General features: G+C 41.9%; 2 protein-coding genes across 3 annotated transcripts in view; both read right to left on the reverse strand.

Moving 5' to 3' along the window:
• Positions 1-5131, reverse strand: part of LOC101174778 (zinc finger protein 638) — a 32469-nt gene extending 27338 nt beyond the window's left edge. Inside the window, exon 1 of the mRNA XM_011487289.3 lies at positions 4811-5131. Coding sequence (XP_011485591.2) covers positions 4811-4944 — 134 coding nt within the window. The 5' untranslated portion in view covers positions 4945-5131. The remainder of the gene's footprint in view (positions 1-4810) is intronic.
• Positions 5132-7068: 1937 nt separating this feature from the next.
• Positions 7069-16601, reverse strand: LOC101159467 (type I phosphatidylinositol 4,5-bisphosphate 4-phosphatase-B). 2 transcript variants are annotated; one of them, XM_023966338.1, is made up of 7 exons: positions 16219-16601; positions 14740-14915; positions 14545-14651; positions 14348-14459; positions 13728-13780; positions 13551-13641; positions 7069-7940 (listed from the first exon to the last, which is right to left on the reverse strand). In XM_023966338.1, exons 1-7 carry the CDS (start codon positions 16319-16321, stop codon positions 7797-7799), a joined length of 786 nt encoding a protein of 261 aa, XP_023822106.1. In that variant the 5' UTR covers positions 16322-16601; the 3' UTR covers positions 7069-7796. The 2 variants fall into 2 exon arrangements, with proteins under 2 accessions (XP_023822106.1, XP_004079694.1); XM_004079646.4 differs by having other exon boundaries at positions 14740-14921; positions 16219-16597.
• Positions 16602-17247: the final 646 nt, after the last annotated feature.

Here is a 17247-nt window from a genome sequence, read left to right on the forward strand (position 1 = left end):
AGGTGTAATTATTTCCAACTCCAGGTCCCGCTTCACATTGTTGTCAGAAAATCTCCGAGTTGGGCCACAATGCATTTTGGGATATGAACAGCATAGAAGGATACACCAGACCAATCCTTGAAATCAGAAAAAAGAAGGCAGTGTTCATTGCATTTAGACAGGACTTGTCGAGGGGCTGTGAGGTAACCAACCTACAAATGTAGCCCAGGAAGAACGCAATAAATTTGAATCGATGGTTTTAATATTTCAACTGTTCATTGCTTGGAAAAAAAACAGAATGTCCGTTTCTTTTCGGTTTTAGGCGACATCTATGGGAATCAGCGATGATTATTCCTAAGTGGACGAACGGACACTTTGTCGTTCCTCGTGAGTCAGATAAAGTCCTGTGCCTGCAAGCAGGTTAACCCTTGTGCTATCTTAGATGACCTCACCCTTGCATTGACGTGTTCTCCCTACCATGACAAAGGTGGATAAAGGTGGAAAGATTTCATGTAATCCATGGACACCAGTGAAGATCACAAATCATTGAGGAAAAAGGTTTCAGCACACTGTCTAGTGGGTCTAAATGACCCCACTCCCAATGTTAAAGTGCCTAGGATAGCACAAGGGTTAAGACAGTGCTCAAAGAAAGAGGTTAACATAAATCGCCATTATGCTACAAATCAAAAAGACGCCGAAAAATTTACTTGTGAGGAGCACACCGTTAAATATGATCAAGTAATAAGAGGCTATGCTGGACAGCAGACAATCCAGTGAAGCTGTGACAAAAGCTAACTTTCTGGTAGCTCCAGAAATAGTCAGGCGGAACAAGCTGGTTAGTGTCAAGTGGCCAAAATTGTTTGTCTGGAGGAAGAAAAAAACAACCTTTTTCACCAGCATTGGCCTCCCTTCCAATGTTGGGTTCCTAAACTGTCCCAAAACTTTGAAAAAACCAACTTCTAGAGTCACAGTTAATAAAGTCAGGCTGACTGGTGGAGTTTTCTCTCTTTTGTCTCGCTCTAATGCACCCCTATAGTTTGGTGGTCTTTTTAAAAGACATACCTACGTTTAAAAATATATCATTCATTGACGGCGCAGCCTATAGTGTGGAAAATAATTTATCTTCAACATATATTAATTGGTTGAATGCTATAAAGCAGTGGTCCCCAACCCCCTGGCCGTGGACTGGTACCGAGCCGTGGCTGATTTGGTACCGGGCCGCACAGAAAGAATAAATAACTTACATGACTTCCGTTTTTATTTATTTCGATGGATGTTTTATTTTGAAAATTGCACAATTCTCTCTTCCATCCGTCTATGTCACTCTTGACGCCGGCCAAGGCGCTCTTCTTGGTCACGTGATAGGATACCGCTAAAATAAAACCCAGGATCTAGCAAAATGAGTAAAAAACAAACGTCTTTGGAAAGTTTCTTTGCCAAGGGAAAAACGCCCAGCCTGAAGACAGAAGAGGAGCCTTCCACTTCCAAAAACTAGAAAGCTACATTTAATAGACAGTACTTCTTTATGGCACCATGAGTGTGGAAAGGGGAGAGGATGATGACACCTGTACGATGTACAATGTTAAGCGTATCAAAATAAATGCTCAGGCTTCGTCTTGTCACGTCTTTGTTCCTCCCTCGTCTTAACATTGCTACAATATCTACAATACAATATTGCTCATATATAATCATCCGCCCACATTTGAAATCCTGATCCGTGAAAGTTTGTGTGACGTCATGCCGATCCGTGGCACAAAAAAGGTTTGGAACCACTGCTATAAAGTATTCGTTGGTTTAATGCTATAAAGCATTGTTTTCCTGTTTCTCTTTCTTTATTCTAGTATCTTCCACCAGTTTTTGGCGCTTAACTCCAACAATCTTTCAGCTATTTTAACCATTCAACTATTCAAATGTTCAGCTCTTTCAGCTTTTACCAGCTGTGACTTTTGGTCCTTCAAATCCCTGAACTTTTCAAGATATTCCAGGATTTCTGGCTCCATTGAAATACACAGGGAATCCTTGGTGCAGAAGCTCGCTGGTTCGAAACCCGGACATTCATTTTTCGCAACCCTATTTTTGTTTCGTTATTGTGCTGTTTTCACTTAATTTATGGTCAACTTTGATCATTTCTTTTTTTATTAATTTATTTTTTGCCAATTATTACCCTTTAAGTTTCATGTTTTTTGAGCAATGTATCATTCAATCCTGCATTTTCTTCTGGAAATGCCGCTCTTTTTACTCATCATTTATTTCAGTTGAACAGTATTTGTTTGGAACAAGAGGAAAAACCGTGAAAAATCCCAGCTTAAGAAACAAATTCTTAAATCTAGCTTTAAAATGTGTTTTATTTCAGCTGTCTCTGAGGTAAACTTGCATTTCTTATTTAAATAGAACATCTAACACCATCTAAAACCTTAAAGTGCCTCATCTTTTTTAAACTGCACACACAGAACAAATCAACCAGCTGACCTGCAAGAGTTTTTTCTGGCTCCCGAGTGTGAAGCTAAACTTAAACCGGTGTAACCTGTAAAATCAGGCCGGCCGCGTGGAGATCGTCAGGAACGCCATGTTAAAGTGTTAACAGTCAACAGGTGCCAGAGAGCAAAGCAGTTGGAGAGCAGGACATCGGAAAAAAGCAAAGGTGTGAACCAAACAAAGTGTCTGTGTCAGAAAAAGTGGCGAGTTCAAACCACACAGGAAAGAGGGGAACTGCAGATGAAAAAATAAACTGTTGAAAATGTGAAAAAGCTCTGTAAAACATTGACGAGAGGACCAGCCATGTGTTGAGTGTGTGGACCAAATGTTGTGTACGGGAATGCCGACGTTCCAAGGTCAGCACGCTCTAAACTGAAGGAGGCATTAGTACCTACACCATCCTACACAGTTACATTGATTTACAACAAATAAAACACCAAACATTTGATATTTCATCTGTCTTTTAAAGTAAATAATTCACTGCAAGTTGATAGATTTAAAAAAATAAATGAAGAAATGGAGGATTGTTGGATTTCGGCGGGCACAGATGGAAGTTTCTCGTCTTTGTTGTAGAATTAAGTTCCCTTCCTGCTTGTGTCTCATCTGTTTGTAAAATATACGCAAAACCTCCACGGTTTACCACTTTGACACTCAAAATACCACCAAACCCTTGAAGGCGTCTTAAGTTAGTGTGCAAAAAACAGATGACCATTTAACAGGCTAACTTTAGCCATAGCATGCTACATCGCTACCACAGAAGGTTCTTTTTTTCGCTAGATAAGAAAATATCGGATGATTGAGGAAACACCCAGAAAACCGGGGGAATCAGCTTTTTTATGTAAAACTGAGTGTTTACAATCTTGGAAACCCTCCAGCCTCCATTCCAGAGACTGATGGAAACCTGAAAGGACCAAATGTTGCAGTTCCCCTACAGACCACCGGAGTCTGGCTTCAGCAGAAACACATTTCTCAGTCACTTCACAAAGGTTTTTTTACAAACTGGTTTGGTGAATAAATTTGTTGGTATTTGTCGTATTTTACAAAATAATTACAGCTGTGAAAGGGAATTTATAAAAAATCAAAATGATTTTGTTTTAATTTCCTTAAAGTGCTTTATCATTAGTTATATGTTTTCTGATTAGCAAGTGGATGGACACTCTTTCACTTTGCCCTCAGAGATCGAGTTGTCTTACTTCTGGGTTCATATTTCATAGAACAATCATTCTTTAGTGTGCCACAGGTAATAAATGTTTATCTACATGGATCTAGTTTACTCTGAAAGGCTTTAGAAAAGCACTATATGGGCTCCTTGCGCAGTCCACAGGATTGTACCGGCACGAAGCCCATTGAGACGACTGTTGTGAATTTGGGCTATATAAATAAAATTGGATTGAATTGAATTGAATTTGGGGGTGTTGAACTAATAAAAAAATAGATACAACAGGACTACATCATACAAACTACACCCTCATTTACCCTCATGTGTTGTATAAGTGGTCTCTACGACCTGTCAATCATGCCCGTAGGGAAAAATATGCAGGAACATTTTTGCTCAATGTGTTTACCGAGCGGTCTACAACCTTGACATTTCTTGCGTTGAGGCACGGTGGTGGGAAATGCAATAAGTTGTGCTCGTTAGCAGCTTTCAGTAAACAAAATGACTTTGAACTTTGTTTTCTTCTAGCCCTTGAGCTATCTTTTGGGGTCAAATTGACCCCACCCTTCCATTGACGTGTTCTCCCTACCATGACAAAGGTGGATAAAGGTGGAAAGATTTCATGTAATCCATGGACACCAGTGAAGATCACAAATCATTGAAGAAAAAAGGTTCAGAGCACTTTCTTGTTGGGTCTAGATGACCCAACGTTAACGTGCCTTGGAGGTACGTTAACTTTGGGAGTTGGGTCATCTGGACCCCACAAGATAGCACAAGGGCTAGAGGCGAATGTGAGGCAAAGTTTAGCTGGAAGTAACGTTTGGCCATGACTCCTGGACACCTGGAGCAGAACAGTGGAGAAAATAAAGGTAACCGTCAGAAACTGAAGCCTATTGTTTATAATCCTTGTTTTCTTGACTTTTAATTGCAAAAACTTCTTTAAAACACGACTTTTGATTCTGATAATGATCTTGCTGATTGTTGAGTTTGTGGTCCAATTTGCCTGAAACTGTAAATCTGAAAGGGCTGTCAGCTCGGATGAAGAGATGTGACACTAAGACCGTCCGGTAAGCCGCTCAATGAAACGGCGTTGGACCGCCAATGCCAAACCCTCGGAGGCACACATACCGGCAGTAATCCGCTGTGAAGCCTCGGCTCAATCAAAGCAGCACACACGCATTGTGCCTTTTCAGCTCTCACCGTTGCGCGGGGTCGCCGGCGTTGCTCTCGGCTGAGGCAGGGTCGGGTCGTCCGTCTTTAAGCGTCCAGCTTTGTCCGGCGGGGTTGATGCTGTCGCTGCGCGGTGGAGAATCCGAGACCTTGTCCTCCAACATGGCCACAAACCCCAAAACACATAAACGGAAATGAGAGGTCAAACAGATCTTTACTCTTCTAGGCTGAACAAATCCAATAATCCCATTAGTTTAGTCACTGAAGCCAAAGGTTAACTCCTCATTGCCCTTGAACGGGGCATTTTTCAAAGCAAAGAATCTTTCCAGGGCTCTGATTTTGGGGAGTTTTGGGTTTCCTGGGCTTCTAGAAGATCGGAGGCGTTCGTTGGTGGCTTGATGGGATTCGATCTGAGACTGAAGGGAGCCTGGAGGAAGGCTGCACTCCCCCCTGAGCCAGCAGCTGGAGGGGGGGGGGGGGGGGCAAAAAGGAAGCACAGGAGACAAGTTCAACTAAAAATAGAGGGTCTCTGAACATCACAAACTACACGGCCAGCATTGGAAGCATTCATAAAAACCTTATAGAACAAACGTTCAACCAATTGATTTGATTTCAAATGAAAACATACGCAAGTTACTTATATTTACCAGAATTTTTTTTTAATAAATATCAATAGATAGTCCTATTTTGGTACTTTATCTATTGGGACTTGAGGGGGCCAGCTCCGTCCGTGGAACCAGGGTTCGATTCCGGGCTGCTTCTCTGCTGATGTGCCGGTCCCATGCTGTGCCGGACCCAAGCCCGGTTGGATTGAGAGGGTTGCGTCAGGAAGGGCATCCGACGTAAAACATTGCAGTGTTAACCGTGCGACTCGTCCTCGGGGGGGGGTTGTTTCGCTGTGGCGACCCCTGATGGGAGAAGCCGAAAGAGAAAGAAGAAGATTTATTGGGACTTTTGATATTTGTATTAATTGAAGAAACATTACACAGACATGACCACTGACGGTTTTCTCTTCAGTTCTTGGATAAACCCGTAAAGAGGGCAACAAAAAGTGAAACTCTTCGTCTTGGTCGACAATTTTACTGTTGATGCTGAGACGGACTGAACCAACCTCAGCAGAATGAAAGGATGAATTCCATGAAGCCTTTATAAAGTTTCACCGATGGATGAACGTGTTTCAAAATCAAATATCAGAATCAACTTGTGTTAAAAAAAAAATAACTTTCAGAGTTTAATACAAACCTGATCCTCTACTTCCTGCTGGAAACCATCCTGGAACCTGGAATCCCCTGATCCAGGACCGGATTTCCAGTCCTATTGCTAGACATGCTGCCCTCTGCTGGTGGTGAGAGGTCAGTGCAAGACAGCTGGAAACATCTGTACAGTGGCGGATCTTTTTCACAAAATGCTGTTAGGCAATTAAATCATGATTGAAATGAGTTTAAAAACTACAACAAGACCAAAGGATGAATTCATTTCAGCATTTAAGTCTATCAAAGGAAATCGAAAAACTACAGAAATGATCCGATTCGGGAAGCAAACCTCCATCGTTCCAGCCTTTCCACATCTGTCTCCACAGCTGAAGCCCAAAAGATGCTCACGGGGGGAAAATTCAACTTTTCTTTCTAATTTTAAATCTGAAAATTGTTAAGGTTTTATCTTGGAGATTGAAAAAAGGTCAATCTTATTTGTTCTTTTCTTCATTTTTTTAAACAAATGAAGAGAAGAATAAAAAAAAATCTTTTTATCAGATTTCTCAAGGTTTTTGTTTCTGATTTTTCATTTTTTAGATCACAGAAAACTTTGAAATGGCAGACCAAAAAAAAATTTCTGTCCTTGTGGATCATGTATTTATGGTTATTTTGTTGTAAAATAATGCAAATGCAAAATAATCTGTCATAATTGTTTAATAAAAAAAAAGGGTTTTCCACAATAAAATCCATGTTTTATGAATAAATTATGATTTTTTACCTCATAAACTTTAAGTTTAGTGTTTATAAGGAAGCTTCAAGTGTTAATGTGGTTAAATAGTTAATATCAAATAAAAGTTTCTACCTAAAGCCATTCAGAACTTATAAATAACATTTTAAACTTGATTCAAAAACATATTTTTTGTTTAAAGATTTTTAAACTGTTGGTCAATATTAAGGCAATATTTATTTAAATCTTTCAGAAAACAAAATGACATTTTTTAATCAAATGCATCAGTTTTAATTATAATTTATGCTTATTCGGAAAAATAATTAAAATATTTACGACTTTTGAAAACAACAACACTCGACTCACTATTCGTGTTAAAAGTACAACTTTCTTTCCCAATTTACAGAGAAATCTGTCCACCAGAAAAATATTGAAACAAAAAAACATTTGTACATTTTAGTGCAACGTCCTTTACAGTCGGCGGGAAGTGACGAGGATCGTCCACAAGGGGGACAGGAAGCTCAACAGTCTGTACAGTAAATCATCTCCAGTGAAAATGTGGACAAAACAGACGCTCCGTTAAGACTTTTAGTCTGATTAATTCACATTAAACAAAGTTTTCATGTCAGAAATCTTTAAATAGCAACAAACTTCAAAACCCAGCAATTTTATTAATATTCCTGTCTGAGATGAACCGACATAAAACGAGTAGATTCTACATGAACCGTTCTTCTCTCCTTCCATTTGCATCATTTCATCTTATTTACTCTCCTATGGCAAACGTTCCTCAGGCTAAACTCCCACAAATATGTTATCTGAAGCAGACGCCGAACCTCTCAGCGTAACGCTTCAGTCATATGTGCTATTAGGCTTCATTCTTTGGTAGAAACCATCAAGACGGAAGCTTCCAGAAACAATCAAACGACTAAAAAAATAGGACATTTCTGATTAGAGGAAAATAAAACGATTATAAACAAATCTGGTTTCTGTAATGATCTGTCGTTTGGATTTTTGAGACCGGCGTCCAGACTCCTTCCTCTGAACATCACAGCCGTGTGGTAAATGCAGTCCGCTGCGTGTCGGCGCGTCTCCGCCTTTACGTCACGTTGCTTATGGGGTTGCTGATCTTCAGGCAGCTCCAGTAGACGGTCCTGAACAGAGCGAGCAGACAGAGGACGATGGACAGGACCCACGCCGCGTAGATGCCTTTGGAGTCCCGGGCCTCCTTCCAGGTTCCCACCTGACGTGAGCAAAGAACATTTCTGCAGGTCACGTCTAATTTGTTTCATTTCCTTCGTCTCCTTTATGCTCTGGAGGACAACTGTCAGCACAGTTTCAGCGTTTCCTCCAAACAAAAGCTCCTCGAGGGCCTGTTGGGTCTTTCCCAGCTACCGACACTCTTCTAGTCTTTACAGAATTATTCAGTGATGAAAGTCAGGCAAGGAAAAAATCCCTGAACTTTTCTTTGAGCGATATGGCGGGCACAGAGCGAAATTTTGGAAAAATACGTGGTCTTAGATGCATTCTGGTGCATTCTGGCAGCTAGTTTTTCACTTCTTTATCAAGAAACTAAGACTAATTGGAGCATCATGATTTGTCATTCAAACCCCTAGTTTGACTCTCCATTAAGGACTTGCTGGTCCTAAAAAAGAATTTGGAAAATTGCTCAAAGTAACACAATCCTACAATCTACGCTTTTCCTTAAAGCTGCAGAACATACAATTGCTAAAATATAGTAACATCAAAGCCCCAAATGGCAAAAAGAACACCAGTAACTATGATATTCTATGAAAATACCTCAGTTATTTATACATTATTTCTGCTTTAGAAATGACTGATGTACAACATCCACTTGCACTGTTTTCTCAAACTATAATTACATCAAAATATGGGATCTGCTTTAAACTATAATTCTATAACATAATACATCAATTCTTTAACACCAATACTAAGTAATCTGGGAAATATCAAAACAAACATACAAACTAAGCTAAACATTGTAAACATTATTTTTTAAGGGAGTGCGGGTCCAAACCATCAAATACTTATAATTAATGTTAACTATACTGAACTAAATCATGGTAATTAGGAAATACAAATAAATTAGATAGAGAAATGTATTCAAAATAAAAACTGAAACTCAAAACTAAAATTGAAATTATTTCAAAATGTGGTTTTGAGATTATTTTACACAAAAAAGTATTTGACCTACACTACCTTAAAAATCTTTTTTTTTTTTTCCAGCCAAGACCACTTCAATTTGTTTTTTATCGTCTTCTCACAACTGAGGTCGTGACCACGCTCAATAATGACGATGCCTGCCATTATTTTAACACAAATTTGATCGCAAACTCTTCAGATGTGTTTGTGAAAGTTTAGCGTGGGTCCGCCAGTTTTGGTCTCTAGGGAAGCAAGTCACCCTGACCACGTGGTGCAGACAGAGCCAATCAGACCCGTCGACGCATCCGAAAGCAACTAAAACGTCCCGTCATTGGTCAATTAGGCCGGGAAGACGAAAGATGGCCACGACCATAGAGGAAGCGATCTGCGGAGAAATATAGAAAATAAAGCTAAAATTAGCTGATTTCAGACCATTTTCTAATCCGGAAAGCGATTTGTCCGTAGAGATCAGGTCTTTATTTCCCGGAAAGTACGTTCGGTTTGCTCAAAAACCCGGATTTCCGGGAATTCCCGGAAGACTTTCATCACTGATTATTGTAATTCCAGCAGATTTGGACGCAGAGACAAGCAGCTCCTCTTGCCTCACAGCAAGAAGGCCGCCGGTTCAAGTCCCGGCTGGGGGACCTGAAACAGAACTCCAATGGGGGACCTTTCTGTGTGGAGTTTGCTTGTTTTTTTCCGGCTTCCTCCCGCCGTCCAAAAACTTGCTTCCTAGGTTAATTGGTTCCACTTAATTGTCTGTGTGATTGTGGCCCTGCAAAAGACTGGTAACCTGTCCGGTGGCAGGGATAGGCTCCAGCAGCACCAAGAGGGACAAAATGAGTTTAGAAGATGGATGGATGGATGAAAAGCAGCTTTGTGCTGATGTACTTTGCAGTACAGAATCAATCAAACAATCATTATTTGTAAAGCGCTTTAACATCTACCAGAGATCCAAAGTGCTTCACAAGTATAAATAAGATCAAATTAAAAGTAAAAATTAGTGACGTACAATAAAACGATAACAGTAAAATCATGTTAATAGAAACACTAATACAGCTGGCCTTATCGTCATCCACAGATGAGTTTTTAACAAAGATAAGAAGTGTTTCCACAGCCTCCATCAGTTGATTCTGACGTGGAGAAAAGCGCCAATTTGTTAGACTTTACATCATTAAGGTGAAATCTGTCACGTTGATTCCACAAACAGTCACAAAAGTTACAGTGTTTTACTGTTGCTCCGGCGTTAAACGCTTCCAATCCTTTCAAACACACTTTATTGATCCATTTTTTTCCACTGGACCGTTCCATCGATTCATTTCCAGCTTCTTCTGGTATGTTTTGTAAAATATCTCGTCTTCTTGTATTGTTTTCTGCACTATTCTTGCTTTGATAGCTTCAAAAAAAAAAAAAAACAATTCAAATCAAAGCGGGGTTCAAGGACATTTCGACTTATGGGCGGACAAGGTGGGAATCAAACCTCCAATAATCCGATCAGAGGTCAACCGCCCTGCCTTCAGACCGCAGGTTTGCCACATCAATAACATTTTGATAAAGGGTAATATGGGGGGTAGACACTGAGTTCTGTAGGATCATGGGTCGACCGCCCTACCGCTGCACCACAGCCGCCCATTAAACACAAGAATCGATGGGGGTGGGGTGGGGGGGACACCCCTTTGAAACCAGCCTCCAGTGGTGATATGAGGAACTGCAACATGTGCTGCCAGGTGTGATTCTGGATTGTGAGGACCCCAAGGGACTTGTGTTTCCAACCGTGACATGAATTATGTCAATATGGACAACTTTCCCTTTGACCGTCCCGCAATGACACACAGAAGTACAGACTTGTTGTATGCTAACACTACAGAAGTACACAAAGCCACTTTTCCTCCCCCACGCAGGAACTCGCATCACAATCTCATCTCAGTTCAAAGAAAGCCCGTCTCCACAGGAGGTGGGACGCGATGGCCACAGGAACCCAGTGAGACCCTGCAGGACACAGTGTGTGAACAGCAGGGGGGGGACAAGAAGACCTTCTGATTGTCCTGTGGGGACAATTAACCAAAGAATATACAGCCAGAAAACAGTGAGGGGATATAAATATTCAAAAAGTTCTTCCTAGATTGGAGAAGTCAGCAGGGCAGACGTGCGGAACCACACAGTCACACACTTTACACACAGAAGATACGATGTAACACAAGATAATCCAACATCCTTTATCAGATAACAGCAGTTGTCTTGGACAACTGCTGATAACAGCCGACATTTCTTGGCATTTATCCACCTTTATCCAAATTATATCTGCAATGTGTAAACAAAATCCAGGAGACGAAAGTCACTGTAGACTTACAAGACAACCACCGTCTCTTCCTGATGTAGTACAAAGGAGGACACCATAGGTATTGGGTTGTACCTTTAGCAGTCTTGAAGCTAAATCTACAACCCTCTGCACTATGATATTTACAAAGAACACACAAGGGTTTTTTAACAACAATCAACGTTGTTCGCTAGAAAAAAAAAAGTCCATGTAGACCAGGATTTTCTAATAGTCCCATTTCCAGTCAGTTTCCATCATACTCGATTACTCCCAGTTACCAGATTTTAGTGTAAATGAGTTCGGGACAATCCCCGACTAAGGTACTGTTACTCCTCTAACAGTGGTACGATGCAGTCATGTGAAGAAATTTGTTAGTGTCTGAGATGAGTGTAAGGACAGAACCTGGAGATGTCAGCGTGTTGACATGTCGAGAGACTATCACTGTGTTTAAGTCAGTCGGAAGAGGGGGGGGGGGGGGGATTTTGGGGGACATTAGGCTCGATGTCACTGGCAACACCTCAATAACACACACACCTTGACCCACCGTTAATCTTCTTTACGCGATCAACGAGGACAAAGGCGGCTCTTTATGTCGGTTTTGCGACCACATTCCAAAATGTCAAATGTTGCATGGCAGCGCCTCAGAATCCGCTGGAATGACGTCAATAGCACAAACGGTTGAAGAGTTACGGTATTCGAAAGAAAGTCAAAGACTGCAGCTGAACCCCTGGGGTTAAAGGGGCTAACAGGTTCAGAAAAGCAACTCCTGCTGGGCCGTTCCCAGACGGGCCAGTCTTTACCTCCACATTAGCATCTGCATTGGCCTCCTTAACACCACCTTCCCAAAGCACAACCCCCTACAGATCCAGCACCACCCTCACTGAGCTAACACCACGTATGCAGCATCATTTCTTAGATTTTTCACATGAATAGGAGAATCTGATGTACTTAATCTGATAACAAAGCCGTTTAGACCAGCATAGTTTATGGAAGTATGATCATTAGAAAAATCCTGCTCTGCATTGAAGTCCATTATATTGTTTATTTTGGAGAACTATCCATGTAGTTACATAAGTTACGTACTTCCCACTCGGTCAAAAAAAAAAGAAACACCAGATCGCCCGCCTGCTCTCCGTCTCTGCAAACACAATGGACTGCCCTTTGGGTTCAAATGTTCTCTGACGTGGAGCAGAAGGGGGTGATGTGAGGAAGCCCTGCGGTTTGGAACAGAGCTGCCCCATCTTTGACCTCAACGTCTTCCATCCGGCCTGTTTGTCCAGCTGTCTGAACTTCCTGCTGCCGATTACCTGGATCAGGTGTTCAGTCAGCCAGAGTGACGAGACGTACATCCATCCATCCATCCATCCATCCATCCATCCATCCATCCATCTATCCCCATTTCCATTCATCCATTCATCCATCCATCCATCGCACTCATCTATCCCCATTTCCATTCATCCATTCATCCATCTATCCCCATTTCCATTCATTCATCCATCCATCCATCCATCGCACTCATCTATCCCCATTTCCATTCATTCATTCATCCATCCATCCATCACACTCATCTATCCCCATTTCCATCCATCCATCCATCGCACTCATCTATCCCCATTTCCATTCATCCATCCATCCATCCATCGCACTCATCTATCCCCATTACCATCCATCCATCCATCGCACTCATCTATCCCCATTTCCATCCATCCATCCATCGCACTCATCTATCCCCATTTCCATTCATCCATCCATCCATCCATCGCACTCATCTATCCCCATTTCCATCCATCCATCCATCGCACTCATCTATCCCCATTACCATCCATCCATCCATCGCACTCATCTATCCCCATTTCCATCCATCCATCCATCGCACTCATCTATCCCCATTTCCATTCATCCATCCATCCATCGCACTCATCTATCCCCATTTCCATTCATTCATTCATCCATCCATCGCACTCATGTATCCCCATTTCCCTCCATTCATCCATCCTTCAATCCTCTTTTTCCATCCATCCAGTTAACACAAAATAAATCATCTACTTAAAATGGCAGAAACTTGCAGAACAGATCTAAACTGGATCTTGAACACGTTTGAAGAACAAATATTCCATCAGTTTAAGGATGAGTCACCAGTCATTCAGCAGGAGAACGGATTTATATTTGACCTGGTAATGAAAAAACTTAGGGTTACCTTGTTTTCCTGTTGGCCTGAAAAGGTTTTTAAAAAATTGTCAACCAACTTACTTTTTCACTGAGAAAAACATAATTGGGGTTGAGAAAATCAATAGCTTTCTATCAATGAGAATGTTTCCAAACAGACCTTTTAATCTTCTAATGTTGGTGAGGCAAAAAGACGATAAAACCCACCAGCAGTCCCGCTGTGGAGGCTGTGATGATGACGAAGAGCAGGAAACAGAGCCAGCTCCTCCTCCTGGGGTATCGACGCCCGATCGAGGAGCTGGAGCAGGAGAAAGCGGGAGAAGCTCAGTTTACTTGAAACTAAGCGGGATGGCTGGTTTTCTTGAGTTGTGAGAGAGGCATTACACTTTTCTGCAGTGAGGACATCGAGCCAAAGTCCGGTCTGAAAACTCTGTCCACTAAAAAATAAACACAGCAAACAAGAAAACTATTGAGCATCAATAGTAATGGAACTAGCAATGCAACCATTGCAGTAGTAGGTTTAACCCTTGTGCTATCATGTGGGGTCCAGATGACCCCACTCCCAACGTTAACGTGGCTTTAACGTTGGGAGACGGGTCATCTAGACCCACTAGCTAGTGCGCTGAACCTTTTTTCTTCAATGATTTGTGATCTTCACTGGTGTCCATGGATTACATGAAATCTTTCCACCTTTATCCACCTTTGTCATGGTAGGGAGAACACGTCAATGGAAGGGTGGGGTCATCTGGACCCCACAAGACAGCACAAGGGTTAAAAGTTGTCATCTGGACTTGGTTTTTAAAGTTGAAAACGTTTCACCTCTTATCCAAAAAGCTTTGTCAATTCACATTTTGAAACGTTTTCAACTTTAAAAACCAAGTCCAGATGACAACTTCTAAACCTACTACTGCGATGGAATCAACCTGGATGAATGAGAGTCTTTATAGACATCAAAACCATTGACAACATGGGTGACAAAAAGCTCAGAGTTCCTGTCAGAGTACCAGGAATGGGTGGTAGCAGTGGCCACAAGTGACCCGGATCCCGACGGGCTGGTGCTGCGGCTCAGGACTGTCCGTGCCGACGTGAACCGGTCCCAAGTTGATGATGCGTTTGCTGCCGGCAAAACATGGCAGAGGTTGACGATACAGGGGTTCCAAGACAAGCTAAACGCGGCGGGGCGCTCGTGTTTGTGTCTCACCAGTACGTCCTCGGACAGGCGATCTTCTGCGACGTGACTTTGCAGATCAGCAGGCAGTTGCACGGACAGCGGACGTACTTCTTCCCAACAGGAGCGTTCTTAATCGGCTACAAACAGATCAACGTGAAGACTAAGACATGTTTCTTAAACCAGGAATTAGTCAGATCCATCCGAGGCTTCTCCTGTCCGGCTCACCGTAGCTTCACTGCAAATGTTGCACTTAACCACGTGTTGGTGGGCCTTGCCTTCCACAGATATGGCGGACTGACAGACTCGGCAGCTGACGAACGCAGCGCTGCCGCTGTCCGGGCTGCCCTGAGGCGAGTACGGAGGCGGAGGCTCTCCAGACACCACCGAGCTGGGGAAAGGTGCTAAACCTGACAAGTTAGGAGACCAGGAAGAATTCAACTTGAACAAACATTTGTAAAATGAGGAAAAACGTGTTTGAGCGTTTACGGAAACACAAATCCAAAACTTCTGACACCAAAGAGTGACTCGAACATTCCTTTCATCTTCTTTGAGCTGAGGGCAACAGGAACCATCAAAGCACGTGAAAAGAGACCAACATGTTCCTGAGCGGTAACCAACATCAAATCAACAAAAATAAAATAACCTTCATTCATCCCACAATGCATAAATTCCCATGATGCATCATTACAGTAGTACACAGAATCATCTATTTATCGAGCAGTTTTTATTCTTCTTTTTTATAGCGGTTTAGGATCAGTGAGGATGCACTGAATCTTAGAAAAAGACTTGATTAAACGGTACGTTAAATTACAATCAGTAATAGTTACAATAGACGAAGAAAAAGGTTTTTAATCGTCACCTAAGGGTGTGTCACACACACACTATGTTTATTTATGTGTATTTTGCACGGATGAAAATTGGTCAAACATGAATATACGTGGAAGTGAGTTCTTTACGTGAAATTTTCACAAATGAACCACGTTAAAACCACGGCAAAGGTACAAATAAACCAAATAAGTTTTCATCAATTTCCAAAGCACTTCTAATTAGAATTATGCAGTTTTTAGCCAAAGTCAAAACACCTGCGTCGTTTTCTAGGACATAGTTTCTACGGAGCAGCAGGAGTTTATCGGAAAATGCTTCTGAGTTATGGGCAGGTCTGTTGGTTGGAGTAAGCCTGCCCTCATTTCCCATAATCCCTTTGTTTACGGACCGAGAACATAGAGCCCCTCACACCCCAAGCTTAGCCAGTGCAACAAAAATGGCGAGCGATGTTGGAGGCATCTATCCGTACAGGTGGTCGGACCCAGATACCTGCTCGGACCGGTAAAACAAAGACGTACATGGATCTAGTAGGGGAGCACCGACTGTAGCACCTTCGTCACACCTACAAGCTTTTTCGTCTACTCCTGATTCACAACGATTTGAGGAAAATACCACGAGAAGATGTTAAATACACAATTTTTATTGGAATGGGTGTTTAAAGAACAGAAACACGTTTATTTTTGTGTAGCTTTGAACGCGCGCGCACAAGTCAAGTACATTTTCACCTGTTTAATCTCCTCCAGGTGCCATAAACTCCGCCCTTTTCCTGAGATTTAAACGCTGCTCGTGTTTGTTTACATTCTTAAACTGTTAAGCAGAAACTCGTGGAGCAGTGTGAATGTTCGATACAGTGTATTTACTGGAAAGCAGCAGACCTACTTTGTGGTTTGGACAGGAATCCCGGGGACATTTCGCCGGGAGACAAGCCGTTGAGCCCGTCGTGCTGGTCGGACAGGAGCGGCGACCGTTCCCCGTCCGCCATGGCCGCCGCCGGAGCCTTTCAAAAGCAACTACCGCGAAGAAGACTCTGTCAGGCGGCGGGCGAGCTTCAGACACCCCGCTGGGGATTCCTAGAGTCGGTTCGGACGGCTTACTCCTTGACCCGGTTCGTCCGACTTCCAGAGAGCCACATGACAGAGCGAAAACACAGCGAAAGCGGAAGACTCAACGAAAACATCTGTCACATGACGGAGGGCGGGGCGAGCAAGTGATTGACAGCTGGCTCACCCAATGGAGAAACACACAGGCCAAAGGCGGGTAAAAAATAACGCAGGAAGATAAACAATTTTTTTATTTAAAAAAAATTCAGTTTAATTTCCTTTATTTTTCTTTGTCTTTTTTTTTTAAGCCAAATTAATTTTAACAGCCAGGAAAAAATGTTCTCGGGTTTTTTGTTTATACTGCATAGACTCAACAAATCTCATAAATCTGCATAATAACAATTATTTTTGAAATGCGGGTAAAAAAATAGATGTTTACAAAAGCAAGATTTTAAAACCAATTTGTGTACTTAAATAAAAATGGTGTTTTTGGCGTTTTTTAACAAGTTCATCTAGCTTTTTTTCTCATAATAGAGGACATGTATAATGTAATGTATTTTATTTTAAAACGTCTTTTTTTAAGTATTTCTCTTTTTAAATCAGGAGCAGACAAAAACCCGTGGTTTGAAATAACTCAGGTTTGTGACGCAGCAATTACCATGGGCGGGCCAAAGTTTCCCTTCTCCAACTCCAATTCAAATGCATCCACTTTACTTGTAGATAAATAGATCAACCAATGTTCATTTTCTCATCTGAGCTGGCATCTGGCACAAAACTATACGAGTGCATGGGTCCATTATTGCTTGTTTCATAGGCCATCTGGTGTCTGAAATTGCTTCTGGGTGTGAGTGAATTTGTGTGGCCCTGT

Source organism: Oryzias latipes, chromosome 18, assembly GCF_002234675.1.
Source record: "Oryzias latipes chromosome 18, ASM223467v1".
Taxonomy (NCBI): domain Eukaryota; kingdom Metazoa; phylum Chordata; class Actinopteri; order Beloniformes; family Adrianichthyidae; genus Oryzias; species Oryzias latipes.

Coding starts and splice junctions, on each gene's coding strand:
- LOC101159467 (XM_004079646.4), bottom strand. CDS start 16,321: ATGGCGGACGGGGAACGGTCGCCGCTCCTGTCCGACCAGCACGACGGG. Junction 14,460..14,544: donor GCCTGTCCGAGGACGTACTG/GTGAGACACAAA, acceptor TTTTGCCGGCAG/CAAACGCATCATCAACTTGG. Junction 13,781..14,347: donor ACTGCTACCACCCATTCCTG/GTACTCTGACAG, acceptor TTTATTTTTTAG/TGGACAGAGTTTTCAGACCG.